At 47.0% G+C, this 26,979-nt stretch overlaps 1 protein-coding gene across 2 annotated transcripts in view; it reads left to right on the top strand.

The window, feature by feature from the left end:
* Positions 1-26,476, top strand: part of LOC119391066 (monocarboxylate transporter 9) — a 78,448-nt gene extending 51,972 nt beyond the window's left edge. For both annotated transcript variants that reach the window (XM_037658751.2, XM_037658750.2), the window contains exons 5-6: positions 22,922-23,800; positions 25,303-26,476. In XM_037658751.2, the coding sequence (XP_037514679.1) occupies positions 22,922-23,800; positions 25,303-25,496 (1,073 nt within the window). In that variant the 3' untranslated portion in view covers positions 25,497-26,476. The remainder of the gene's footprint in view (positions 1-22,921; positions 23,801-25,302) is intronic.
* Positions 26,477-26,979: the final 503 nt, after the last annotated feature.

The raw sequence follows: 26,979 nt of genomic DNA on the forward strand, positions 1-26,979 counted from the left end.
CCAAAATTCGTGTGGCATGACATGACTGCATGAAGAACATGAATGATGGGTCTTCACTTGAAAATCATGATATGCATTTCATGAACGAGATGATTTACACGTCACTCTCTTGGTTCTCTTGCGACTGTTTCGTTAACTTGATATTTACCAAAATACGTATGGCGTCACAAGAGTGTATGACGCACATAAACGACAGTTTCTAACGTGCAAATCATGACACGCTTGTCATGTATGGCGTTATTTTGACAACATGTTCTCGGGGGCGCTAGTGGCCGTTTCGCCTGCTTCATATACACCAAAATTGGTATTGTGCAGTGTGACTGTACGTCCAACATAAATGACAGCTGGCAACATGAAAATAATTACATGCATGTCATGTACACACGCCACGCTCATGGTGCGCTCGCGGCCGGTTCGCTATCTTGACATACACCTAAATTGATATAGCGTGACGTGATTGTGCGACGAACATAAAAAAACATGGCTGATCCCTCCGTCATAGGAATCGGTATAACACGAAAGTGAAACGTGTCTTCACAGAAGTAGTGCTTATTGTGTAGTGATATATGAGAGCTTGTACAATGTCTATTCGTGTTTGGCAGCTATAGCACCGTTTGACGTGGATGCACCCATGTTGACAGCATGTCTCTATCGCGACGACTAACGCCCATGGTCATCATTAAACCGTTGTGGTAGCTGACGGTGTGAACATATATTTGGGCACAGCGAATCGTGAATCCCGCGTAAGGATGATATCAACAAGCTCATAATCAACACTGGTACCCGGTATGCACTTCTTCAAAGCGTCGTCAATTAAGGAGAGAAACGGCACGGGTTGCGCTTTCTAGTAATGGGTAGCCGACGACTGTGCTCATGCATACATAACACACACTGCGCTTCAGCACCACGGGAGGTAGAGGTTCGCAGCCTGAGCCGCAAACGCGTGAGTCCCGCTGGCCTCTGTCTCGCAGGCGCTGCTCTCGCTCAACCAAGGCACGACATTCGCCCGTCGAAATCGCGTGCTTTCTGCAACACATATTGCAGCAGTTTTGTTAGTCGGTGCTCTCGCAATTGAAGCAGTCGGCGGCGGAGAAATCCCGTTGCTGCACGTGGAAGCTGCACTACTCCGATGAGCCGACGCACGCTAACACGAAGCCAAAGGCAAAGAACGTAACTGCGTAAAGGTGCCTCGGCGACGCCAGCGCGGCCAGTCTACCTCTCTGGTATCGAGACGCGTTAACCATGACCTCCGATATCGCACGAAATCTCGGAGTAAGCGCTAGTAAGTGTCGATCGCGAAGCATTGCTTCTTTTCACATCTCACAGATGGCGGCACCACCCCGCTCCGCCCGCCGCGAAAGAGAATGTGTGAAAGATATAAGGCGCGTTCGCGCCGTGTCTAGCGTCTCTCGAGTTAGCTTAGTCGGTAGAGCGTCGGGCGCTTGCCGTCGCGGCCGCAACGTCGTGGGTTCGATTCCCAGCGGGGTATCTTTTTCTTGGTTTTTTCTTTCTCACCCGTTGGCGTCCATTTTATCAACGTCATATCCGTGACGGATGTACTTGGTGGACCCCGGCATAAAACACTTTCGTGTTAAAAGACATATAGTAACATGAAAATAACGACATGTATGTCATTTACGGCATGGAGCCTGGTGCACTCGCGTCCGGTTCTCTAACTTGATATCATACCAAGATTGGTATAGCGTGACGTGACTGTATGACGTACATAAATGACAGCTGGTAACATGGAAACAATGAATGACATGCGTGTAATGTACGGCATGGGTTACATGCCACGCTCATTGTGCGCTGGCGGGCATTTCGCAAGCTTGACATGCCGATTTTCTTTTCTTTCTTTTTTTTTTTTTGCTTTTCATTGCACTTTTCAAGCGACGCAATGTTCAGAAGGTCATCTACAGGTGCATAAGCGATGATAAGGGCTCACAAAGAGAGAGAACATCAGTATTACTTACCATTTTTGTTCCTGACTGTGCCGAGCACGCAGGGTGCCCATCATCTGCTTGGTAATGCACAGCGGCACGCTCGCTTGAGTCGACAGGCCGTCGCGATTATCGCACTCGCAGCGCAGCATGTCGCACTGTCGTCAAACCACGCATATCACATCCAGCGGCGAGAACACAGTGAGGCTGCGGGCACAAAACGCGCACACACGACCGACACAGCTGATCACTTGAGAAGTGGCGTGCACAAGGCCTTGTCGGCCTAGCTACTACGATCGCGCCGCCGCGGGAACGACTCCCTCCTCACATTTCTTTCTTTTTTTTCTGTTTTTTTTTTCTTCGCGCGCGCATGCGGCGCGAAGCTTTGTCCCATTTCACTTTGGTAGCGCCTCGTCTGGCTTGCTTTTGAGCTGGCGGGGGCGGGCCGCAGTAATAGGCTGCAGCCGCCAAGGCCAAAGGGCTTCCTCGCTTTTTTTCCAGCCGTTCGGAGGGTCGCGTATATCTCTTTCTCTGGGCTATCTGTGCAAGGGATTTTTAGTGCGCTGAAGCATGCCGCCTCTTTCTTTTCTTTCCCCCGCACAGCTGCATACATGCCCGCCAGCACTGAAGGCATTATGGAAAGCCTCGGAAAAAATGTGGTTGATCCCTCTGATATAGGAATCGGTATAGACCACGAAAGTGAAACAGTTGGCACATGAGCGGAAGTCTTGGAAGGACTCGCGACCGGGATACATTGACCGGTGACACTGCATTGCACGCGCCTGTGCATCGCGCAAATCACACGTGAACCACAGGCGTTCGCAAACCGTGCAGGTGAAACCGAACGGGTTGTCACTGAATCGTTTGGTGAGCTCGCGGTCCGCTGCAGCGAAGGGTGCATGATTTGCGGGTCCTGGACCATACTGTGGGTGTGCTGGGCATCCTGCGTCGTATTGTCGAGCGGCGTCCCGCTTGCGGGTCGCTTCGGCGAAGGTACAATAATTTCGGTCTTGGTTCGGTGTGTGTATGGCAGCCAGTTGGGCCGCGATGCGGCCAACTTCTGGAAAGCGAGAGGCAGAGTTCTCAGCTTGAGCCGTGAACGCGCGAAGGCCGCCCGCTCCCCCCTGGCGTGTCCATCGCTGCACCAAATTCACTTGTGCGACGTTAGCTCGCCGACGTCATTGTATTTCGACGGCGCTTAATGCCGCAGTTCTCGTAGTCGGTGCCATCACACTCGTATCAGTAGACAGTGGAGAAACATCGTTGGTGCATATGAAAGCTGCACTACGCTGCACACGCTAGCACAACGCGAAAGACGAAGCACGTAACTGACACTGTGACACACTAATACAACGCCAAAGACAGAGCACGTCACTGAATCGTCACCGAGTCAAATCAGCGCGTATAGCGCGTCGCAATTGCAGCCTCCGCGATCAACTTCAGAAACATTTTCAGAGCTAATTGCGGAGGCCACGCTCCGCTGTGCTGAGTAGGGCGAACGCCACCTAGGTGGCATTTGTAGTGCTTCTTGATGCCAGCGTCTCTTCGAATGCTGGCATCGAGGCGTCGTAGTGCTGAGACCACCGAAGCGTTCACTGTCGGTGCGCGTTAGTGTCATAATGCAGTACTTATCTTTTCTGCTCGTAGGCGGCGGCACCGCCCCGAGCGAGAGCGCAGGTACACGGAGGAGTGTTAGATATATAAGGCGCGTCTGTGTAGCTCTCTGCAAATGCGTTTGTGGCGCAATGGGTTAAACACTCGGCGATCTATCGTCGCGGACCGGGAGGTCGTGGGTTCGATTCCCAAATTTTCCATGTTTGTTTTTCTTCTGGTTTTTTTCTTTGTATTATGTTCGTGTACATTTTGAGAACGTCATATCCGTGACGGAAATACGTCAGTGAAGTCTTGGTGGAACCCGGCATAAAACACTTTCGTGTTAAAAAAAAAGAGAAAACATGCCAGAGGAAATGAGATGGGAGTTTTTCGTTCCTCTAACTCGATTCGACGAATGGCGTCAGATAGTGAATTTACCTCCTTTCTTCCACATAATTTCTTAACGAAGTAAAATTGAGGACGCAGAACTTTATTACACCCACCTCATTACACCCTAAGGTAGTACTGTTCAGATGAAGGTAGTATTAAGGAGGATTGTAGCCCTTAAAACGCCCAATTCGGCTAATTTGCGTTTGCAGTGTACGTTAGCTACGCTGAGTTAACGCATTTAGGAGACAAGGCGACGATGCGCCTTCTTGTCATATTCATTGCCAGCTGGGAGAGTGGGCGTCTTGAACCTTGCTGGAAACGAGCTCGTGTCATCCCTATTCTCAAGCCTGGCAAGTCTCCAACGGACCTTAACTCCTATTGTCCCATTGCTCTTCTCAGTTGCGTAGGAAATCTTATGGAGAAGATGGTATTGATGCGCCTGGACTGGTTGCTGATGAACATGAATGCATATCCTCCACAAATGTCAGGGTATCGAAAGGGCCGCAGTAGCATCGACAATGTGATTCGTCTTATTAACCGCGTAAAACTGAACAAAGCTATACGGGCAACATCACTATCGTCGTATTCCTCGACATCAAGGGAGCGTTCGATAACGTGACTCACGAGTCCATCCTATACGCCCTGGAGTCTGTCGGAGTTGGCGGCCGTATGTACCGCTGGATCCTGGACTACCTCACTGATCGGTCAGTCTGCATGTCCACAAAAGAAAGTGACACAGCCCCGCACACAGTGCATCGAGGAGTTCCCCAGGGCGGTGTTCTAAGTCCAACGTCATTCAACATCTCTCTCATTGGACTGGAGAAGTGAATCCCTGCATCGGTTGAAATCTCTCTCTATGCAGATGACATTTGTATATGGAGCAGTGGTCGCAACAGACGTGTCCTACGAGCAAGACTACAAAAAGCTCTCAATTCAATTGAAAAATTCTTACTCGCGCGAGGTCTAATGATCTCACCAGAAGAAATGTGCCGCCGTTGCTTTTACGAGGCGTGATGTTTCGCGCTATACGTTAAAGGTAGTGCATTCTCCCATTCGATATGTGCCAAGTCATAAGTTTCTGGGAGTGATAATCGACAGGCTAATGACGTGGACGCTCCAAGTTCGAATATTAAAGGAAAAAGTTGCATCATACGCGAGCATCTTCCGCTTGTTATCAAGCAGCGCCGGGGGCTGCTCCGTAAGTGCCCTGCTGCGAATGCGTACGGCTCTCTGTGAAGGTCTTCTACTATACAGCCTTCCTGCGTTACATGGCATTTCACAAACTGACATACAAGCGCTGACTGGAGCTCAAGCGAAAGCCCTGAGAGTGTGCCTTGGCCTACCAAAAAACACATCAAGTATTGGAACCCTTGCCGAAAGCAGACGCCTATCAGCTGCAGTGCTTCTGCAGCAGGAGTTTCTTCGAGTTCACTTGCGTTATGCCACCATAGTGCGGGGTCATCCGCTTGCTTCACACAGCGGTCTTGAGGTGCGGAGCTTGCTCCCGCTGCATTATCAAAGCGCATCAATGCCTACGGAGCCATCGTGGAAAATTCCTTCATGGTCAATAATCACTTTTGTGCCTGGGTTCAAGAACAAGAGACGTGCACCCGGACCAGCACTAACATATTCCACCCTACAGAACGTGGAAAACAATTACACGGCTCACCGTGCTATATACACTGATGGCTCGGTTACTCCTACATCGTCTGCAATTGGTGTCTGGATTCCACCTGCCAATGTCACCATCTCTGCCACTCTTAGTCGCCGTACTTCATCTACAGCGACTGAACTGGCTGCGCTACGGGCTGCTTTTAATTGCATTGTAGATCAGACAGCTGAGTCTTGGATCATCTTCACCGACTCATAGCGCCGCTGCAGTCTCTGAAGTCTCCACGCACGCTGGACCAACTCGTCATGAACGTCAAATATCTATGCAACAAAGCCTGCGACCTCCATCACCGCATTGCTCTGCAGTGGATACCTACCCACTGTGGAATACAAGGCAACGTCCAGGCTGATGGCGCTGCCAAATCTGGACATGACGACTCGAGAGAATTCATCGAGATACCTTTCTCGAGAAAAGATGCGGCGACACTCGTATCGGCAAACGCTTGGCGGCTCCAGCGATCCCTCTGGACACATGCTAATCACCAGTATGGACCACTTTACAAGATCGACCCATCGTGTAACTTCGATATGCCGCGACACCTAAACAGACAAGATGAAACATGCTTGCACCGCATCAGACTAAACGTCGCATACCCCAACTACTTGAGGAGCAAGATTAAGCTGTCGGTCTCACCAATGTGCGTCCAATGTATTGTCCAAGGAGATCTGCATAATGTTCTTTGTGAATGCAAGCAATACGCATCAGAGAGACAGTCTCTGAAGGCGGCCGTGCATCTTCAACGGGGATCGTGCTTAGAGTTGCGACATATTCTAGGCCCAAGGCAAAGCAGCACCTGTGCGCTGCCTGACACGAAAGTGCTGTTGACTTTCTTGCGGGCCACGAGCCTGAACGAAACTTTGTAAACTTGTGTGGCTGTATGTGTTATGCGTTTATCACTGTATATATCCTAATCGTCACCCAGCACCTGGAGCAGCATGTCAGGCGAACAGCCAGGCAAACATCTCCAGCTTCATTAAAATGTTTACCTCTCTCTCTCCAATTCTCCACTATCAAGTTCGCGCTGGCCGACACCGGCTCCTTTGCAGCATCTTGTAAGCCATTTTATGGCTTCATTTTTTGTATGATTATGCGAAACAGCGGTTCACCCACAAACCTCTTCGTCCGCCGGAATTCCGCGTTACATAAAGCCGTGGCATGCACATGCACAATTTATGGACAATTGACTAGGCCGAATGCAGGAGAAAAGTCAAAGGTATTCAGCATTATTCATTATTGCATAAAACGTCGTAGCATTTCTCTGGAGATATCTGGAGCAGACAATGCATGCGCAAGTATTGTCTAATGAATATATTTCCTAGGATACGAAGAAAGCAGGTTCACTAATTGGCGCAGCGTTGCTAGGTGAGGTAGGTTGTCTGTTATAGGTGATATGCTAATAATAATTGTTGGCGTTTTACGTGCGGAAACCACGATATGATAGTGAGGGGCGCCGTGGTGGAGGGCTTCGGAAATTTTGACCATCTGCTGTTATTTGACGTGCACCTAAATTTAAGTACGGGGGCCTCTAGCATTTCGCCTCCACCAAAATGCTGCCGCCACGTCTGGGATTCGATCCCACGATCTTCGGCTCAGGGGAGAAATGTTACGTACAGAGTTACATGCATGAAAGCCGGGAAGTTTGGGTAAACAAGACCTCTCTTTGAAAACGCTGACCAATATGCATAGTATGCGTCCTACCGGCATTTGGACTGTTTCAGAGCGCAGCTCTTAGGCGCCCGTTCCTGCGTTGAACGGCGTTGCCGTTGTTGGCGTAACCGAGAGAGCGAACGTCGATGAAAAAAAAAAATCACAGCATATCCACGGAGTGAATGATGATGAGTGGGCGAAGCTGCGGAGGTTCATCGGTAAACCGTGAATCTTCCGTGAATTCTGCCCAGTACATCATCACCGACGTGAGATAGGGCGCGTTTATACTAAAGGTTCGATGAGTTATGACGACTTGCAGCTCACTTTAATTTTACATGTAGGCTTTGAATTTTCATTGTTTAGAAAACCATTGCTTTAGAAAACATCTGGCGTCTTTCGTTAAGCAGCTGGCGTCTTTTCCTCTTTCTTTAGAAACATCTGGCGTCCTTCCGTTTTGCTTTTACAAAACATCTGGCGTCTTTCGTTGGTTTATTTCATCAATCAACAGCGTTTTGAACAAAATTGTTATTGATTAATCACGCACAGGAGAAATCTCACCAGGTACTACCTTGGAGGTAAAGAATGGCTGCTAATGGGAATGAGAGACAGAAGAAGTCAGCTTTTAGCTACCGCTGCGAATTTTTTCTTGTTCAACAACACACAGGAAAAATCTCCCACCGGCACCACCTTGGAGGTCAAAGCGTAAGACTGGTTACGGACTACGACTACGACTACGAGGGACGAACGGGTGCCGCCTTAAGGAGCTTCGCCCCTAAAAGCGCGAACGCGGAGCGCAGCGAGCCGCTATGTTAGCGTCCGCAATGCCCGCGCTTCTTGTGACAGTGGAACGCATGCCTCTCGCGCACGGGCACGAGAAAGTGGATTGACCTGCGAGGCTTGGGAGAAGAAGACGTGTGTTTGTCGAAGGCACACGGTGTGTGGAACGCTCTAGTGGGCTCTTAAGGGCCTTTTATAGTCCGGCGCAACGTTCGCGTCAACCAGCGGCGGCGGAAGTTGGCGATGCCAGGTTCACCACGCTACGTTGAAGCGAAAACCGAACATTCTATACTCCGACTCGCACCGCACCGCGTGATCTTGACGAATGCGCATTTGCTCAACTTACCGCGAAATGAAAACACCTAAACACCTGCTCTCAGAATTCGCATTAGGCAGTCTTGTAATTGTCGATGATTTTTTTTCTAGCTTTTGTGGCTGTCAAATGACACTACACGACGCAGGCTTAGAGCCACACGTTCTCGCTAAAGCGTCGATTGAGCCCGAGACTCATTTACCAGCTAGCGGATAACTTATGGTTAGCAATGAATACGTATACTCATTTCCTTAACGCTTTCTTTAGAAACGGAGAATGTTCGAACTAATGTGAGAATAATCGCACAGTAACAAAAAAAAAAAATATTGAGTGTTCAAGGTTATCTCGCTCTTCAAAGCGCTGTAGCAGGCCAGGAAAATAGTCGTATGCAGCTTTTCTGGACACCAGCGGCCTAGTTCGCGAGAACGACACCACGTGGCGTATCGACCTTAAAGAATTCAAAAGTCCCGCCATGACGTATGCAGTGACGCGGCACTAAATAAAAGAGAATTAAAAGAAACAGCACACGCCCCTAGACTGTCGCTTCACCTCGGTGCGCAGAAAAGAGAGCGCTGTTTGTCGGCGTTATCTTGACGGCGACGACTGGCAATGAATCGGCAGTTTTTCTAGACGTGCCGTGCCAAATGTCTGGCCGTTATAGACGCGCCCACGATGCATGAAGAGAATCGTGTTTTTATTTGTTTGTTTAGTTTCTTGCGCTGCCGTACCGGTGGGATATTGGAGCAGCATGCTGCTTTCCGAGTTTCTTTTTTCAGCTAGCGGGAACCATTATGTTTGGGTACGAACAGGATATTGTGGTTGCATAATAAACCTAATTTCCTTTGGTGTACCACTTGGGTGATGCTTGCTTGCTCCTTGCGTTACCTCAAATTAGAACTGCATAAGTTTGAGAACGCTAGTAATGAGAGTAAAAAAAAGGAAGTTAAAGATAGTTTTTATTTGTTTTCATTTAGTTCTTGTTGAAATGTGGCTGCCACCGCAAGCTTGGCGCCGTCTAAGCGGGTGTGCAAAAATGATGCAGTCATTGAAAGATGATGTTGTACACTGGAAAATGTGAACTTGGTTAGTTTTTTTGTTAGGAATGAACGTATAGTAGAACATATACGACTGACGTGTTGTGTAATAATCTCTAGATCTGCCGTCTATCCCGCTAAAAAAGGCACTTATCTATTCTAATTGCATTTCTTCGTTCTCTTTCTTTTTTTCCCTTTTTTTTCTCACTGTCGACTGACTCATATGCTCGAGGTGATTGTCTTGAATCCTGTTAGCGCAGATACACCAATAGGTTACTCTAATGGGCTGGAAGTTCTCCTGAAGCTCTCCTTTCATGTTCTGTAGGTGCAGTCTCTTTGAACTTTGCACTACAGCAAGCACAAAGTCGATCATGAATCACCTGGCCCAATCGTCCACTTTGATCAGCACAAAGAAATTCAGAAGAGAGAATTTTGGCGTTTTTGCGCTGACAACAACGATTGTTAATGCAACATAATATAGTAACTATTCCTACAATCTCTCAAAATCACTTCTTTATTCTGTATCACTCCTGATGTAGAATACAAAATGCATTTGACTTGCTCAACAACGGGTCACAAAACACATCAGAGAAAAGCGAACCCTTTAATTCCCCCTTCTTTCGTTCACCCAGCATATGAAAATTTCTTCAGTTGTGATTGGAGCTCCTTCTGTTGCCACGAAGATGTGCAGGCGTTCCAAAGGAAATCTTAAGCCTTTCTTTCCAGGAGGTTCCCTTAAGAGAACAATGGTGTTTATGCGCACAGGAATTTTGATTAGTAGTTTTTCGCTCGTAGCAATGACTGAAAAATACCAGTCTTCAGCCAGATAAAGCCTAGCGAAATCTGCTTTTTCCCTTAATATCTACTGCTTTTCAAGCAGTAGTCTTTTTCCTCTGAAAGCCCAACGGAGAATGACCCATGTCGAATAGAATGATTACAGCTCCGCTCGAGGGTCTTCAAACCCGGAGCTTTTTTTTGTACTTCATGATGCAAAATATCAGCCGCGTATTGAATCCTGGAACCTTCTGGATTGAAAAAAGACATTCCGTACCGCTGGGGCTGTGGCATGGGCTTCGCAAGACACTGACGTACGTAGGCGGTGTCACGGCTGAAACGTTAGTAAAGGCATCTTTTCTTTTTTTCGGTGAGTACTACCCGCAAGGCATTCTCTACACACACACACACACACACACACACACACACTATATATATATAGGGTTGTTCGTTTTCGGGTAAAACCCGATTTTACCCGATTCTTGCACCCCGAACAAGTTTCAGGAGAATCGGGTTAAACCCGATTTCTCCCCGAATAAACCTCCCTGTAGCGATCTGCACAATCGTGAGTTGCTGCTAACTCGTGTTGATGCTCTTCCCCTTCTCTTCTCACCACTACCTGTCTCCTTTGTCACCCCTTTCTCCTCTCTAATCTTTACATCCCCTCTCTCCTCTGCACGCACATGCGTGAGAGCGTACATGCACCCCCCCCCCCTAAAAAAATGCTTGCAGAAGAAAGTGGGAAACACGTTTGAGGCCGGCCACGCTTCTAGTACATTGTGAACAAATTTAGGGTGAAAGAAAAGCAAAGAAATCTGCCTCTTTGCCCACTGCAGATTAGTCTCGGGTATGTGCACCTGCTTCCAAGAATTTCACGCGGAAGGGACGGGTGACCAGTCGGTGGGGGAGAGATTGAGCGACGAAGAAGCCAGCCATACCCTCCCCCAGCGTCCAACCCCGCGCGAACGCCCCTCACTCTCTCGCGCGACACGAGACGAGACGCATATCGCCATCCTCACTTAGCATTACCAGGCGCGTCTTGTGAGCGCAAAGCCACCGTCGCGGACATAAGGCGGCACCGGAAACTTCAGCGTGGAGATGGGAAGAAAACGAAAGACACTGGATGACTGGTGTAAAGAACATGAAGATCTCCAGATCGCAACGAAAGACAGTGAAGGCACCCGCACTTTAGTGTGCAAATATTGCAACACCGAGATGGTCACCGATCCAGCGAAGAAGCCCTACGACCGAATTCGTGAGCATCTAATGTCATCTCGTCATAAGAAGTTCAAGACGGCTTCCAAGGAAGCTGAGACTGCGGGAACGTCTCAGCAGACGCTTTTTGATATGTCCTGTAGACAGCGTGCGAAAGAAACTGAAGCGGACGACGTTATCCATGACTTTGTTCGTGCCCTAGCGTACAGCGGAATAAGCATGCACCAGGCGGACGGACCGCTGGGAGACTTCGCACGCAAATACTGCAAGGCCGCGAAGACCATGCCAACAGGACAAAGACTTCGGCTGAAATACCTGAAAGAAGCTTTTGACAAGGACATGGAGAAAATCCGCGATGATATGCGAGATGTGAAAGTGAGCGTCATCGTCGATGAATCCCCAGACATCACTGGTGTGCCTACCATCAACACTCTCCTGTGCTACTATAGCCAGAAAAACGTGAAGAAGCACGTTGTTCTGGTCGACGTCGACAGGGTAAATGCATCGAACAGTTACACGGTGGCCAGCGCAGTTAGCAAGGCACTCCTGACGGTTCGCAAGACGTGGAAAGACGTTGTGGCAGTAGCCACAGACTCAGCGGAGTACATGCGAAAGATGGTTCGAGAAATCTGTCAGGCTGAAGGGATCCAAATCTTGCATGTGAAAGATATAGCACACCTTATTCATGTGAGTGTTGACCATGCCATTTCTTTACCATGCATGTCTGATGTTCGATCCGTAGTGATCAAGTTTGGAGCGTTATTTAAGCACGCTAACAAGCTTTACCGAAAGTACACTGAAATTTGTTCTTCTAATGGCCTCTTTGGACCTGACATTAAGAAGCCACCTTCTGTTGTCCCGAATCGATGGCAAAGCTTCTACAAGGCACTTGTGGTAGTCGTAGAAATGTGGAGCTCGTTAACAGAACTTGCTGAAAGCTCGCATGATAGCAGCAAAGCGGAAGCTATTCGAGGGATACTTTCTGAAAAAGAAGTTGTTTATGCGAAGGCAATCTTGATGAGAGATGCACTCGGCCCACTTTTGGAAGCCCAGAAAACGCTTGAAAGTGGGAAGCTTTTGATGCCCAGCTTTGATCACCTGGTAAACGTGACGCTGCAGCAGATTGTCGGGGAGCTTTCGGCGATGATCGGTAAAAGCGATCAGGCCAAAGCTGTTTTGTCTATGTTACCCAAGCGCAGCGCTAATTTAGTAAAAACATGTTCTGAAGAGTTCTGCACGAAACTCGCCACAAAATGGCGCTGCACTCTTGGACGGAACGTCTCAGAAAAAGAGGAAAACCAGCTAACTTTTTGGAAGTTGGGAGCCGTCCTTGATCCGTTTCAGAAGCGTCTGCTGGGGCAGTCATTTGAGGACTGCCGACCTCTGTTCATGTCCGTAACCGACAATGTAGATTCCCTTAATGACGAGTTCAACCAGTATTTGCTGGAAGCGAGCCCCACAAACCCAGCTGTCGAACTAATCGAGTATTGGCATGACTCTACTTCTCGCTACCCAAGACTTGCAAAAGCTGCACTGACATTGTTGTGCCTAGCTAATGGTAGCTGTGATGTGGAGAGAACTTTCTCCCAGCTGAGATATGTTCAACGACCGGACAGATCTCGAATGGAGACTGACATGTTGCGCATGCAGATGATAATGTATGTCAACAAGGACGTGTAAAAAATCGATGACCAGATTTTCGAGAATAAAATGTATAATTTCTAAGAGTCAATGTTTACTGATTCATTCATTTTCAAACACCACTGATTCATTTTCAAACAAACACAAAATTTCGGGTAGTATACTGTATTTGCTATAATACTCTGGTGTCTGTCCCAATTACCAGCTTGAAACACCAAATTTAACGTGTTATACTTAAAAAGCCCGTGATACGTTTTGATAAGCTCAGTGTAAGTTCTGATAAGTACAACCGTATATTTAACCCGAAAAAACCCGAAGTAAGGAATGGTTTCACAAAAAAACCGATTTCTCCCCGAATATCAGTTTGAAAAATACCGCCCGATTTTTACCCCCCGAATTTGAAAAAATATAAAACCCGAAAACGAACAACCCTATATATATATATATATATATATATATATATATATATATATATATATATATATATATATATATATAGTGCATTACCGACCACGTTAGTCATAAACCTGAGGCGAACAAGCAAGACGAGCTTGATCTGTTCATTAGTTTGATGAACCGTAATTAGGCTTGGCTCGGGAACACAGTGCGGATGGCAATCTAGTGAGCGCCGAAATACTTAGCTCATTGAATCGGTAAGCACAACTGTAAAGCGAAAAGCGCTTGTTAGTTTTGAAGTCTTCTTCATCGCTCTTTTCATTCACTCTGTTGTACATTGCTGCTAACATGGGTACCTGTTAAGGAAAAGTCATCAGTAAAGACAACATGCATGTGTCCATGCCTGGACTTCCCTCTTAGTTACTCCCTCTTATTACTCTTTCAACGGCGTGAAGTGGCGTTGCGGCAACAAAGGCAGTGTGTAATCGGCTAATATTCCCCATGAAATTACCTATGCTTTTCAGGAAAGCATCATCATCATCATCATCATCATCAGCCTGTCTACGCCCACTGCAGGGCAAAGGCCTCTCCCATGTTCCGCCAATCAACCCGGTCCTGTGCTTTCTGCTGCCACGTAATACCTGCAAACTTCTTAATCTCATCTACCCACCTAATTTTCTGTCTCCCCCTCACGCGTTTGCCATCTCTTGGAATCCAGTCAGTTACCCTTAATGACCACCGGTTATCCTGCCGACGTGCTACGTGCCCGGCCCATATCCATTTCTTCTTCTTGATTTCAACTATGATGTCCTTAACGCCCGTTTGTTCCCTGACCCACTCTGCTCTCTTCCTGTCTCTTAAGGTTACACCTATCATTTTCCTTTCCATCGCTCGCTGCGTCGTCCTCAATTTAAGTTGAACCCTCTTTGTAAGTCTCCAGGTTTCTGCTCCGTAGGTAAGTACCGGTAAGATGCAGCTGTTATATACCTTCCTCTTGAGGGATAGTGGTAGATTACCATTCATGATTTGATAATGCTTGCCGAATGAGCCCCAACCCATCCTTATTCTTCTAGTTATTTCACTCTCATGGTTCGGCTCCGCGGTTACTACCTGTCCTAAGTAAACGTACTCCTTTACAACTTCCAGTGTCTCGCCACCTATCGCAAAGCGATGTTCTCTGCCAAGATTGTTCCACATTACTTTAGTTTTTTGCATATTAATTTTCAGACCTACTCTTCTACTTTCCGTATCCAGTTCAGTAATCATGAGCTGCAATTCAGGAAAGCAGCGTACACTAAAGAACGTGTTGAAAGGGTGTCGTTTCGCCTCACAAAAACAGTCCTGATATCGTGCATGCCTCTCGACTCGCACTTACAGGTCACAAATGGCATGCACGTTATGAGCGTGAGACAGCATTCTTCATAGGAAAGTGGCGAGTGCCGAGAATTCAAGAAAGGAAACGCAAGCCAGCAGCAAAGCAGCCGGTTGAAGATCTCTCCGTCGTTGCTATGGCAACAGCGCGCGCGGGCCGCGCTCGCTTCCGAGTCTACTTGCCTACCGTTTCGCCGTCTGTTCCGTGCACACCGGTCCCCGCCGCCGGCCTGCGCCAGTCAGCGAGGGGGGGGGGGGAGTGTAGGGTAAAGGGAGGGGGCACTTGCTGAAGGCCTTGACAGTTTGAGAGAAACACCTATTCTCATTATTCTTGTCGGTAAAACACCGCCTCCGTCAAACTTTTCGGAGGGGAGGCGGGCCCTTGGGGCATACCCCCTAGCTACGGGCCTGGCCTCTGGACTCCTTGGTGGCCCCGGTCGGTCTACGAAACTTCTTCCGAAGTACCACGCCCCGTACCGTGTGGTCTAGCAAGGCTCGTACTTCATATACGCCGTCAAGTCACTTGAGACTTACTGTAATCAATGTCGAGGCATGAGATTGTGCATATGGACCTGCTAAAGCCTCACTGTCACTGTGCAGCTGTCCGTAATTAGCCAGGATGGCTCTATTTCGGAGGGGAAGTAAATGTAATGCAAAAGAGCAGCACTACTTGCAGAAGCAGAGAACGCTGCTCCCGTAGAAAAAAGACGATGATTCAACAATACAAGCTTTGCGTTGGTTCTACTATTACTGGTTACGTTTCTGCGTCGTCTCTAATACTAGAGTACTTCTTTAAAACGCTTCATTATATTACAAATGGCTGCCCTCATGCTTGCCTTGGTTTCATTTTGTATTGCCTTCGTATGGTTGAGGTTAACTAAAATCTGGGTTCCTTTTCTTCGTTATTAAGTAATGGGTTGTGTGTTAATAAAAAATAAAACATTAGAAGTTTACTTGCTCCATTTCCAAAAAAAAAACCGAAATTGCAGCAAATATCTTGGTTGCAATGCTCCAGCGAAAAACAAGCAACTAAATCTTCAACAGCGTTGTACTAGTAATAATAATTGCTGGAGTTCTACGTGCCCAAACCATAATATGTTTATGAGGTGTGCCGTAGAGGAGGGCTGCGGAAATTTCGACCACTTCAGGTTCGTAACGTGCATCTAAAACCAAGTACGCGAGCCTCTAGCATGTTCGCCTTGTTCAAAAATGCTGGAGCCGCCGTCAAACCTGTGCCCTTCGTGTCAGCAGCCGAGCACCGTAACCGCTGTACCACCGCGGCAAACATAAGCAATTCTGAGAGAGACAAAAAAAGAAGAAAAAAATCGGCAGATCCCACGCACCGTGGGAATCGATGTAATGCGAAGCAGCCAGCAAAGAGCTACATCGCCTTGTTTGTCTTTGAGCCAAATGAAATCATTTATGCCATGGCATCTAGTCCACCATATATCGCAAGTTTGCCATGCACGCATGCATGCAAAATCTAGTGTACACCATGCCAATGAAACGCATATTCTGGTATATAAATGCATGACCTGTCGTTTATGTTAATCACGCACTCGTGTCATGCCATACCAATTTTGGTATATATCACGTTAACAAAACGGCCGGAAGCGCACCATGACAGTGTCATGTAAATCATACCGTACATGACATGCATAACATGATTCGCATGTTAAGACCTCTCATTTATGTTCGTCATACAGTCACATCGTGCAATACCAATTTTGGTGTATATCAAAGGAGCGAAATGGCCGCGAGTGCACCATGAGTAGAGCATGTAAATCATGCCATACATGACATGAAGATTATGGTTTTTCATGTTGCCACCTGTCACTAATGTTCATCATACAGTCTCATCGCGCAATACCAGTTTTGGTGTATATCAAGCTATCGAAACTGCCGCGAATGCACCATGAGCGTGGCATGTAAGTCATGACATACATGGCATGCATGTCATAGTTTTCATGTTACCACCTGTTATTCATGTTCTTCATACAGTCACATCGCGCAATACCAATTTTGGTGCATATCAGTCTAGCGGAACGGCCACGAGTGCGTCATTTCATGCATGTCATGATTATCATGTTACCACCTTTCATTTACGTTCGTCATACAGTGGCGTTGCGCAATACCAATTTTGGTGTGTACCAAGCTAGCGAAACGGCCGGGAATGCACAATGAGCGCGGCATGTAAATCATGACATACATAACCTGCATGTCATGATTTCCATGTCACCACCTCGCATTTACGTTCGTCATGCAGTCGCGTCGCGCAATACCAATTTTGGTGTATGTCAAGCAAGCGAAACGGCACGAGTGCGTCATGAGCATGACATGTAAATCATGTCGTGCATGTCATGCATGTCATGATTTTGATGTTACCACGTCTCATTTACCTTCTTCATACAGTCGCTTCGCGCAATACCAATTTTGGTGTACATCGAGCTAGCGAAGCGGCCGCGAATGCATCATGAGCGTGGCAAATAAATCATGACATACATGACATGCATGTCATGGTTTTCATCTTACCAATTGTCATTCATGTTCTTCATACAGTCACATCGCGCAATACCAATTTTGGTGTATATCAATCTACTGAAACTGCCGCTAGCGCATCATGAGCGTGGCATGTAAATCAGGTCGTACATGACTTGCATGTCATCATTTTCATGCTACCACGTCTCACTTACGTTCGTCATACTGTCGTGTCGCGTAACACCAATTTTGGTGTATATCACGCAAGCGAAACGGACGCGAATGCACCATGAGCGTGGCATACATGTCATGGATGTCATGGTTTTCATGCTACCACCTGTTATTCATGTTCATCATAAAGTCACATCGCACAGTACCAATTTTGGTGTATATCAATCTAGCGAAACGGCCGCGAGTGTGCCATGAGCGTGACATGTAAATCATGTCATACATGACATGCATATCATGATTTTCATGTTACCACGTGTCAGTTATGTTCGTCATACAGAAATGTCTCGCCATACTAGTTTTCGTATCTATCCCTTCATTTAAACGGCCGCGAGCGCCCCGAGACCATGTCATGTAAATCATGCTGCACATGACATGCGCGTCATGATTTGCATGTTAGGACCTGTCATTATGTTCGTCATGAACTCTTGTCACGCCGTACCAATTTTGGTATATATGAAATGAACGGAACGGCCGCAAGAACCCAAAGACCGTGGAATGTAAATCATGCTGTTCATGACATGCGTGTCATGATTTTCATGATATGACCTGTCATTTATGTTCGTGATAAGGTCATGTTATGACACACCAATTTTGGTACACATCCGATTAACGGAACGGACAGGGAGCCCAAAGGCCGTGGAATGTAAATCATGCTGTTCATGACATGCGTGTCATGATTTTCATGATATGACCTGCCATTTATGTTCGTGATAAGGCCGTGTTACGACACACCAATTTTGGTACACATCCGTATAACGGAACAGCCAGGGAGCCCAAAGGCCGTGGAATGTAAATCATGCTGTTCATGACATGCGTGTCATGATTTTCATGATATGACCAGTCATTTATGTTCGTAATAAGGCCATGTTATGACACACCAATTTTGGTATACATCCGATTAACGAAACGGCCAGGAGAGCACAAAGTCGTAGGCGGCTAGATAGATAGATAGATAGATAGATACGCTCAAAGTCGCAGAAGTTCGCTAAGAAATGCTTCGCATTTAAAAACCGCATTGGGATTCGAACCAGGGCCCCAGCGATTGCGCGCAAACAGCCAGCACGGATGATCAACCCATTCAGCCACAGCGCGCAGCGGCTAGCCCGTGATACGGTAGCTATTATAAAGATACTACGGTCAAACTCTCCTTGCAACGCTCCTTGCAAGTGTCCCCACCTTCCAAAGAGCAGGAACGGAATGCAAAAGTGAAAACAGCTGCTTTCTCTTTGCAAAAATGCGCTGTAGACCATAATTCGATGTTTCACAGCGCAAGGAACGAGGACGACATTGGAAAACACACACAGCGCTGAACTTACAACTGACTATATTTTCAAACTTACAGCAATATATATGCGCTCTTCACCAGGAAATAAAAAAGAATAGAGCAAATGAAGCATACAAAGAATTCCTGAAAAAATCGTAGAAGCCCAAACAATTTTGAAACGTGATAAAAGTGCACGACTGCAGCTTCGCTTGCTCTTTCGAGCAACGAAAGTTAATTTCTCGTGATCGTAAAATATATGTGATATCGATGATGGGTTGGACTACAATTTTTTGTACACCAGGCCTGCAATTGTCGCGTGACCAAAATCACGTAACATCGCACATCTACTTATGTGACTACAATCACGTAACAACTAGCCACGTGACTAAAAATCACGTAAAATCACGTAATTAGTCTCGCCACTAAATTCTCGTAACGTCACGTAACTATTGACGTGACGTGTTGGCGCCAAAAACTTCGGAACAACCGGGTGGCGCGGGGCAACCTCAGCGTCTGCACTGGACTCTAATAAAGAAGTACTTTCTCTCTCACGTGACTAAAATCCCATCCCGTAACTACTAGAGACGCGACATTTCCCCTTCAGAACCACGCAACAAGTGCGTAGTCTGGGGAACCGACCGAAACCTGAGAAGAATAGATTATCCAAACCTAGCCATATCCTATATTACTATACTAGCAAAAACTTTGCACCTCTAGCAATAGCTTGGTATTACTAGCACAACCTTAGAAGAAGCTAGGTCGAACGCTAGCTCGGCTTTCGGTTCCAGCCTTGCGCATCCAGTACATGCTGCGCACATTTTCATTTACAGATGTTTAAAATGGCATCTTATTGCGGTACGTTGAGGTGGGCTGCGAGTGCGTGCGAAAAGCTGCTGAATCACAGGATTTTTGTTTTGTAACTGGGAGCACCAGTCCCTGGACTTCCCGAAAGCTTTGATCCACACACGTCATATAACACGGACCTATCCGATGCAGCGCACAGTGCTTTGTGATGTTAAAGGAGAAGGCATGCTGGTTTTTTTCTGTTCACGTAGGGCGATAGATATGACAAGAGGTGAATGAAAATCCCAGTTTCACCGCAAGGGCGATGCAATGAGTGTGATAGCAACAAATGAAGTAAAGCTGGCAGCTAACTCTTCTAGATCCAGTCTCGCGTAACTCTACAGGTGCTGTAAGAGAACACAGCCACTCCAGGTAGGAAAGGGGATTTCGCACAGTCTCTTCGAGTTGAGAGCGCAGCATGTAGAAGGGTATATGAGCCGTCCGCTGATGCTTGTCGAGATAGCGATTTTGATTTCATTTGAGTTAGGGCGAAATCATTGCACTGCTGTTTGAAAAAGAACAAATAATTTTTCCTATTCTTTGATTAGCTTAATTATCTGTTGGTTTCATTAGTAGTGTCTAACAAAAAAAGAACCCCTCGAAAAATTCCCCTTCGTTCGTTAAGATTACGACAGACACTTGCGTTAGCGCTAAAGTAAAAAGCAACTGCAAAAACGTCTAACTTTGTCATTTAATTACTATGCCTCGCTTGTCTAAGCTTAGTTCGCTTCCTTTACGTTGCTGAATTGTAGGTACCTGAGAAGATCGTAACGACAACATGAGAAGGGAGAAATAAGTTTCCACCACAATACGCGTACAAAAGTTCGAAAGAGCTTTGTTCACTATAACTTGATGGGCGTTCTGTTCCTTAGGACGTTTATAAAAGAATAAAGTAAGAATCACAAATGTAGATCTGAACGATGTGATACGCGTGGAGTGTTTAAACATACACTAAAAACATATAATAAAGAGAAAAAGAAACGGCAGCTCAAGATTACAGTCAAGGACCGAAACCGAAACGAAAGCTCTTTTTTGTTTCGGCGGCGACATCCTGTGCGAAGCTGTGGAACTAAGTCACGGGCCGAAAAAAAATGCTGATCCGTTGCCAGAAATCGAACCGATGACGGCGCGGTGAGGCCGCGCTCTGAACTTGAGCGATTAGCTCGCTCGGCCACGGTGGGCGCCTTGTCGCCGGTGGTAAGCAAGGGTTTATCAATTTACCACAAACATTTGAACGACCGCGCTTCAAAAAACGCGTTAGGGATCAATGTTACGCCAATTGCGGCAAGTTGAGAATGGCTTCAAACGAAAGCTGAGTGTCAGGACTACATGTGATTTCCTGACCATTAGCATGACTTGCTTAGTTTTACGCCAGTGACCGTATTTGTCTCGAAAAACAGGCCACATTTTTCGCCGTTTCCATAGGCTCCCATTGTACAATCTTTAGCGGCTCTGGGAACAAAATCGAAGCTTCCTGCAACATGATCGCTGCAGTCCTCTCGTGCGTTTAGGTTCCTAGAAGCGCTCTGTGGTCTGCGTTTTTCTACATTCACCCTCTACACTTATTTATTCGGGAAAAACTCGCCAGTTCCATTGAAAACGCGCTAGCTTCGCGCGGGGGCCGCCAGGGGCGCTGGCTGTGATGTGTCCACAAAAGCTGGATATGATACAAGCTTTCTTTTTTATAGTTATCCCTAATAAAATAATATTTGCATCAAAACAGTCAAACATAGGATGTATCCTGTGTGCTTCGTCTCAACCAATCGCGCAGGTTGATAAGCGTTCATAAAGTCTAGATATGACTACGCGACACTATCAGTTCGCAAACTTTGCGCAAGAATGTCCTTTCAAAATAGTGGCTGCTTTGCCTCTTCAAGCCACTTGTCTGTATATTATGCCGACAAATTTGCTTTTCGACAGTATAAACTTGCCAGCTAATTGTTTTGCTTTCAGTAACGCACATTAGTCCGCAGTAATGCAAACCCTTAGCAAACTCTTCTTCAATGGAGACTTATCACGGAATGGCGACAAACGATATATCTCAAAATTCGCGCGTTGTATTCACAATGGAAGCGCGTGACCATTGCATTTGGTTTGGGGCACAGAATGTTATAATAGTTCTTGAGGCTTAGCGTCCCAAACCACGATATGATTATGAGGGACGCCGTAGTGGAGGGCTCCGGAAATTTAGACCATCCGGGGTTCTTTAATGTGGACTTAAATCTAAGTACACGGGCCTCAGGCATTTTCACCTCCGTCGAAAATACGGCCGCCGCGGCCGGGATTGGATCGTACGTCCTTCGGGTCAGCAGTCGAGCACCATAACCACTGGACCACCATGGCAGGTGGGGGCGCAGACGAAGTTGCATTGAACTACAAAGCACAAAATGGAAGTAATCCGCTGTTGGCATAGAGAGTGCGATACTGACCAATACGCAGCTGGACTTCCTTCAGTAATGTCACTATTCTACACATTCAACGTCAGAAGTGCCCGTCCTGGTAGCTTACCAGGTAAGGTGTTGCGCTGATACATTCAACGACGCATTTCATTCCCGGCCATGGCATCCACATTTCGATGGTGGCTACATGAAACGACACCCGTGTATACAGATTAACATGCACCTAAATAATGCCATGTGGTCGCATAAATCTGGCGTCCCACAATACAACGTGCCTCACAATGGCATCGCGAGTTTGGCGCTCAAAACTCCACGACTCTTGTTATCGCATTAGCATCACAATTGTGACTTTGAGACTTGTCCAATTGCATCTGCGTTGACGATTTTTACGAACGAACAATTGTGGATGCAAGTGGTGATGTAATCGGAAACGGCAGGATTGTTATTGCGCGAGTTTGAGCAAAATGAGTGGTCATCAGTCGCTCGTCGAGTTAAAGTGTTGTTTTTATTTCAGTTGACCGTCATATTATGAGGTATCCGTATTTAGTTTTCGTCTTGTTTGATCTGCTACCTGCGATGCACGACAGTGTACGATTACGAGGGTGCATTCGCTAATTCACAGAAGTGACGGGACGTTGACAGGTACGGAGCTGCTGGGAAATATTAGAGAGACGTAAAGTTGTCAGGTACATTTCGATTTGGAGCAATGACAACGCACATCACGACTAATTGGGCGGATGCGGTGTCTGATACGTAACGACCAGTACAAGCATATTCCAGGGACTATAGTGCGTGTAACCCGCTCCAGCCTACCAGAGGCGGTTTGTGTGTTTATAGGGCTTTGTGAGAGATTTGTTGTGAATATATTTTGTTGCGCACACCAATTGGCTCATATTTGTGACTTCCCAGAGTACGAAGACCCTCATAACTTCTTTTCTTGCAGCAATCGGCAGCGGTATGCTGTTTGTCGTTATTCCGACTGTCATCAACGAGCACTTCATCCGATACAAGGGCCTTGCCATGGGTATCAATTTCGCCGGTGCTACCATGGGCACATTCATCTTTCCAAAGTTCCTCGAGCTCACTACCAGTCACTACGGCTTCAAAAGTGCCCTGCTGCTCTTCGGTGCTCTTTGTCTCAATGCTGTGGCTTTCAGCTTGTTTCTGCGTCAGCCTTCGTGGCTGAAGAAGAAGCTGAAGGAGCAGAAGGAGCAGCAGGCCCAAGAGGAGAAGCTGCGCCGCAAGGCCGATACTACTGGCCACACCGCAAATGGCTGCCGCATAGCGATTCCAAATGGCTCAGCAGACGGCGAGACCAATGTGAACAAACGAGAGGTAGTGCCAGGATCATTTCGTCACGGGCTTACCGTGTTCTCGTGTCCCATGTTTTACGTGGTGGTGTACTCTTACATTGCTTTCAGCTTCGCCTTCGAGTGCTATATCTCGCTACTTGTGGACTTCGCTATTGACCGTGGAATAAGTGTATCCCACGCGGTGACCGTGCTCTCTACCAGTTCAGTGGCCGACCTCGTTGGTCGGCTGACGCTTCCGGCGCTGGCTGACAGAGGATACTTCACTCGCCAAGCCCTGATGACCATCAGCTTCGCGTGGATGGGCTCCCTCTACCTCATGCTTCCGCTAGCAGAGAGCTACGCGGTGGTGTTTGCAATGGCAACAGCTATTGCCTTCTGTATCGGCACAACTGTTGTGTTATTCTCTGTGCTGTGTGCGGAGTACGTGGGCATCGAACGAGTGTCTATGGCGTACGGCATGGTGTCCGCGTCAGCAGGCATGACGTCACTAGCAAAGCCACTCGTCATAGGTAGGTATTGTCGCCAGCGTATGATGGCATGCATGCTATCCGCTCTTGAGAATGTAAGAAGTTTCTGGTAGAATTCAAAATATACAGTTAATTCGTAGGCAGCACAAACAATTAGCAGTTTCTCTAATCTCATGTGACGTTAAGCATTGGTCTAAGCGTTTAAAACTACGAAAATGTCACACGCTGGCAATTCATCTAGCATAACATCAAATAATGTAGGTCAGACGTCATAACAAAGATAATGAGTACCCAGCCCCGTAATATATGCAGTATATCGAACATCTTATAGTGTAGGGCTCAAATGGAACCTGCGCAAACCGTAACTCGCGAGGCACGAAAAAAAAAAACAGGTAACAAGAATGTTAATTAAGGTACACATACGGTTCAATGTACATAAGTTCTTCCCGGTTTACTTGCACCTATTCAGCCGTGTGTGCTTGGCAACAACGCTTCTTTGAAGGCGCCGCAGCTGGTATAGCGGTTACGGCGCGCGGCTACTGACAAGAAAGGTACGGGTTCGCCCCCGGCCGCGGCTGTCGCGTTTCGATGGGGGCGAAATGCTAGCGGCTCTTGTACTCAGGTATGGGTGCACGTTAATGAACCCAAAGTAGGTCGCAATTTCCGAAACCGTCTAATGCGGCGTGCCTTCCAATTACATCGTGCTTTTGACGCGTAAAATCCCGGCCTATGCTCGTCCTGTTCGTGTCTCTCTTCTGTGTGTGTTTTTTTTCTAGCGGCAGTATGTCATACAGTAAAATCCCGGCACTTACCATTATGAACAGTAGTTTAACCAGGAATTTTTTCAGGGGACGGGGAGTTCAACCACACTTTATGTTCGTGCGTGCGTTTGTATGTGTGCGCGTATGCGAAACAGAAATTTAGGAGAGGCTTGAACCCCTCCCACCCCATCCCCCCAAAAGCTACGCCAGTGATAATGAACGTTTCCTTGTATGCTTGGTAGTGTGTGCAACAAAATAAGGTTTAGAAAACGGGTAGACTGTAAACACTCTCACCCCTACAAATAAAACTTTTCTTCACCTGAACACTCTGCAGTTTGATGCATTACCTTGGGCTTAGTTTTTTGTCATAACTTTCAATATCTCTATTCCAAGAAAGCACCGAGCACAGGTATTATTTTTGACAAGATGAAACTGTCGTGGGGAGTGCCGGGAGCTGGTCCGTGCGTAATTCCGAAGTAGTTAGCTCGTTGAAGCATCATTTTCCTTTCAGGGGTTCACGGCTATCCGAAAGCAGGTTAGGCTTCTCCAGAGCTGTACGAAGCCCGTTAAAGTGGTCGACCGGGGTATTGTCGAAACAGCAACACGCTCGATCACGATTTCCTTACGCTTCTTGTTGGTCTAACTATCGTGTGCGCATGTGCGTCAGTAAGAAAGCTGCAAGCTAATTACCTAGAAGCCATGCTGCCAAATTATTCACTTTGCCACAATTATCGAGGGGGGTCTCAAACGTCTGCTTCATTACTTCCTTACAATCTCACGCAGGCTACTTCCGGGACAAGGTGGGATCTTACGACAACTTGTTCCGCCTGTGCGGCTCAACAGTGACCCTGGGTGCCATCATTTGGATCTTCGTTCACATCAGACTGTGGGCAACATCTAAGCACACGTGGACATTGGAGAACGGCACGCTGTGTGGCTCTCACGAAGACGGTGGGAAGAAAAAGAGCCAGCTCTAAGGTATCGTTTTCCGAGTGAAAGTGAACAATACGTGCGCGTTGCGAGCCACACACGCATTTATTTTTTCTCACCAACACCCATTCGTTTGCACCTACGTTACCTCCATCGAAATAAGCTTGCGCGCGCATAATCTTGCACAAGCACCCGGTGCGAACGTAAATCAACTTGGCGCTTGAGCTCATAGCAGGCATGCGTGGGCGAAATTGTTTTCGTTGCACCTGCGTGATGGACGGATCCAAACTCTGACCTTGTTTCGTACGAAAAATTATGCCGACAAGGCCGTCCCACAACATGGCAGCCCGCTCAAAGATCGATCGAGAGTCTTGCTTTCTTTTTGTGGCGTACTTTTCCGACATGCGTTTCGACTCGTTTGAATGTAGTTTCACACTGCGACGCCTTGCATAGTTGTGAAGATGAAAACAGGCAGTGGGCGAAGATTACAAACGTTGGGTGCACTAATAGAGTAGCTTAATGCTTTTTTTGGCCTTCAGTTATTGAGAGGCTGTGCCAAAGATTAATTGCATCATGTACTAACCCTGCCGGCCCACCGCTGTTTTTGATGCATCGGATGCCTTGGAATTTAGGCGGGTGCTACAGCGGTTTTGTTAGCATGAAATGCCACTTTTTCACTTTGTCACAGTAAAGTGTGTCCATCGAAAAGACCACCATAAAAATATGTATTCATTGCTATACCCGTGTATACGCGACAGAGTAGACCAATAGGTTATTTGAGATAAAGCGAAGGTTTCGCGCATATGTTTGCATTCTATTGTGCGGCACTTGCCGGACTTCAGCGTTACCTGAAGAGTGAAGACTTGAACGTTTCCTTGCTTCAAGGATGCATAATAAACATGAAATAAAGTGCTTCATTCTTTCCGTGTACATGTACACGATTCCAGCGAGTAGAGCCAGAAGATAAATTCACCGAGAGCGACGTGAGCGCGCTTAGATGCAGCTGTGAAGATGGTTGAACGAGACAACGCAACCCTTGCAGGCGGACCGAGCGAGCATGTATCTTTGCATGTACCGGATGACCATTTTTTACCTGTCAAGCCATCACTGCTTGGCTGCATTGGTTTCATGCTGACAGCGCTTAGGATGGTCTTTTATAAGAATTAGTTACGCATTTGTGAAAATAAGGTTATGTCGTCAAAGTTCACTAACCTGTATAATTCGAAAAATCACCACCTATATATAGTGAAGCAGTGCTGCAGTTTGCTCAAGGAGTACTGACACAGATGAAAAAAAAAATGTATTGTTGCTCTAATAATCACACTGGGTTCGAGAACACCAAAACGAGTTTTCGATGCCTCGGAACACACCAAATAGATATTTAATGCCGCTACCCTGTACCTGGTCGACTAACTCTAGGCTGTCCAGCAGGCCCACGATGCGGCCGAAAGGTTTTGCCTTCCGGTCCCTACGTGGGTGCGGCCCGCTACATGTTGAGACACGCTCTGCAGGACCTCAATAAAGGTTTTC

The sequence above is a fragment of the Rhipicephalus sanguineus genome, chromosome 4 (genome assembly GCF_013339695.2).
Source record: "Rhipicephalus sanguineus isolate Rsan-2018 chromosome 4, BIME_Rsan_1.4, whole genome shotgun sequence".
Classification (NCBI taxonomy): Eukaryota; Metazoa; Arthropoda; class Arachnida; order Ixodida; family Ixodidae; genus Rhipicephalus; species Rhipicephalus sanguineus.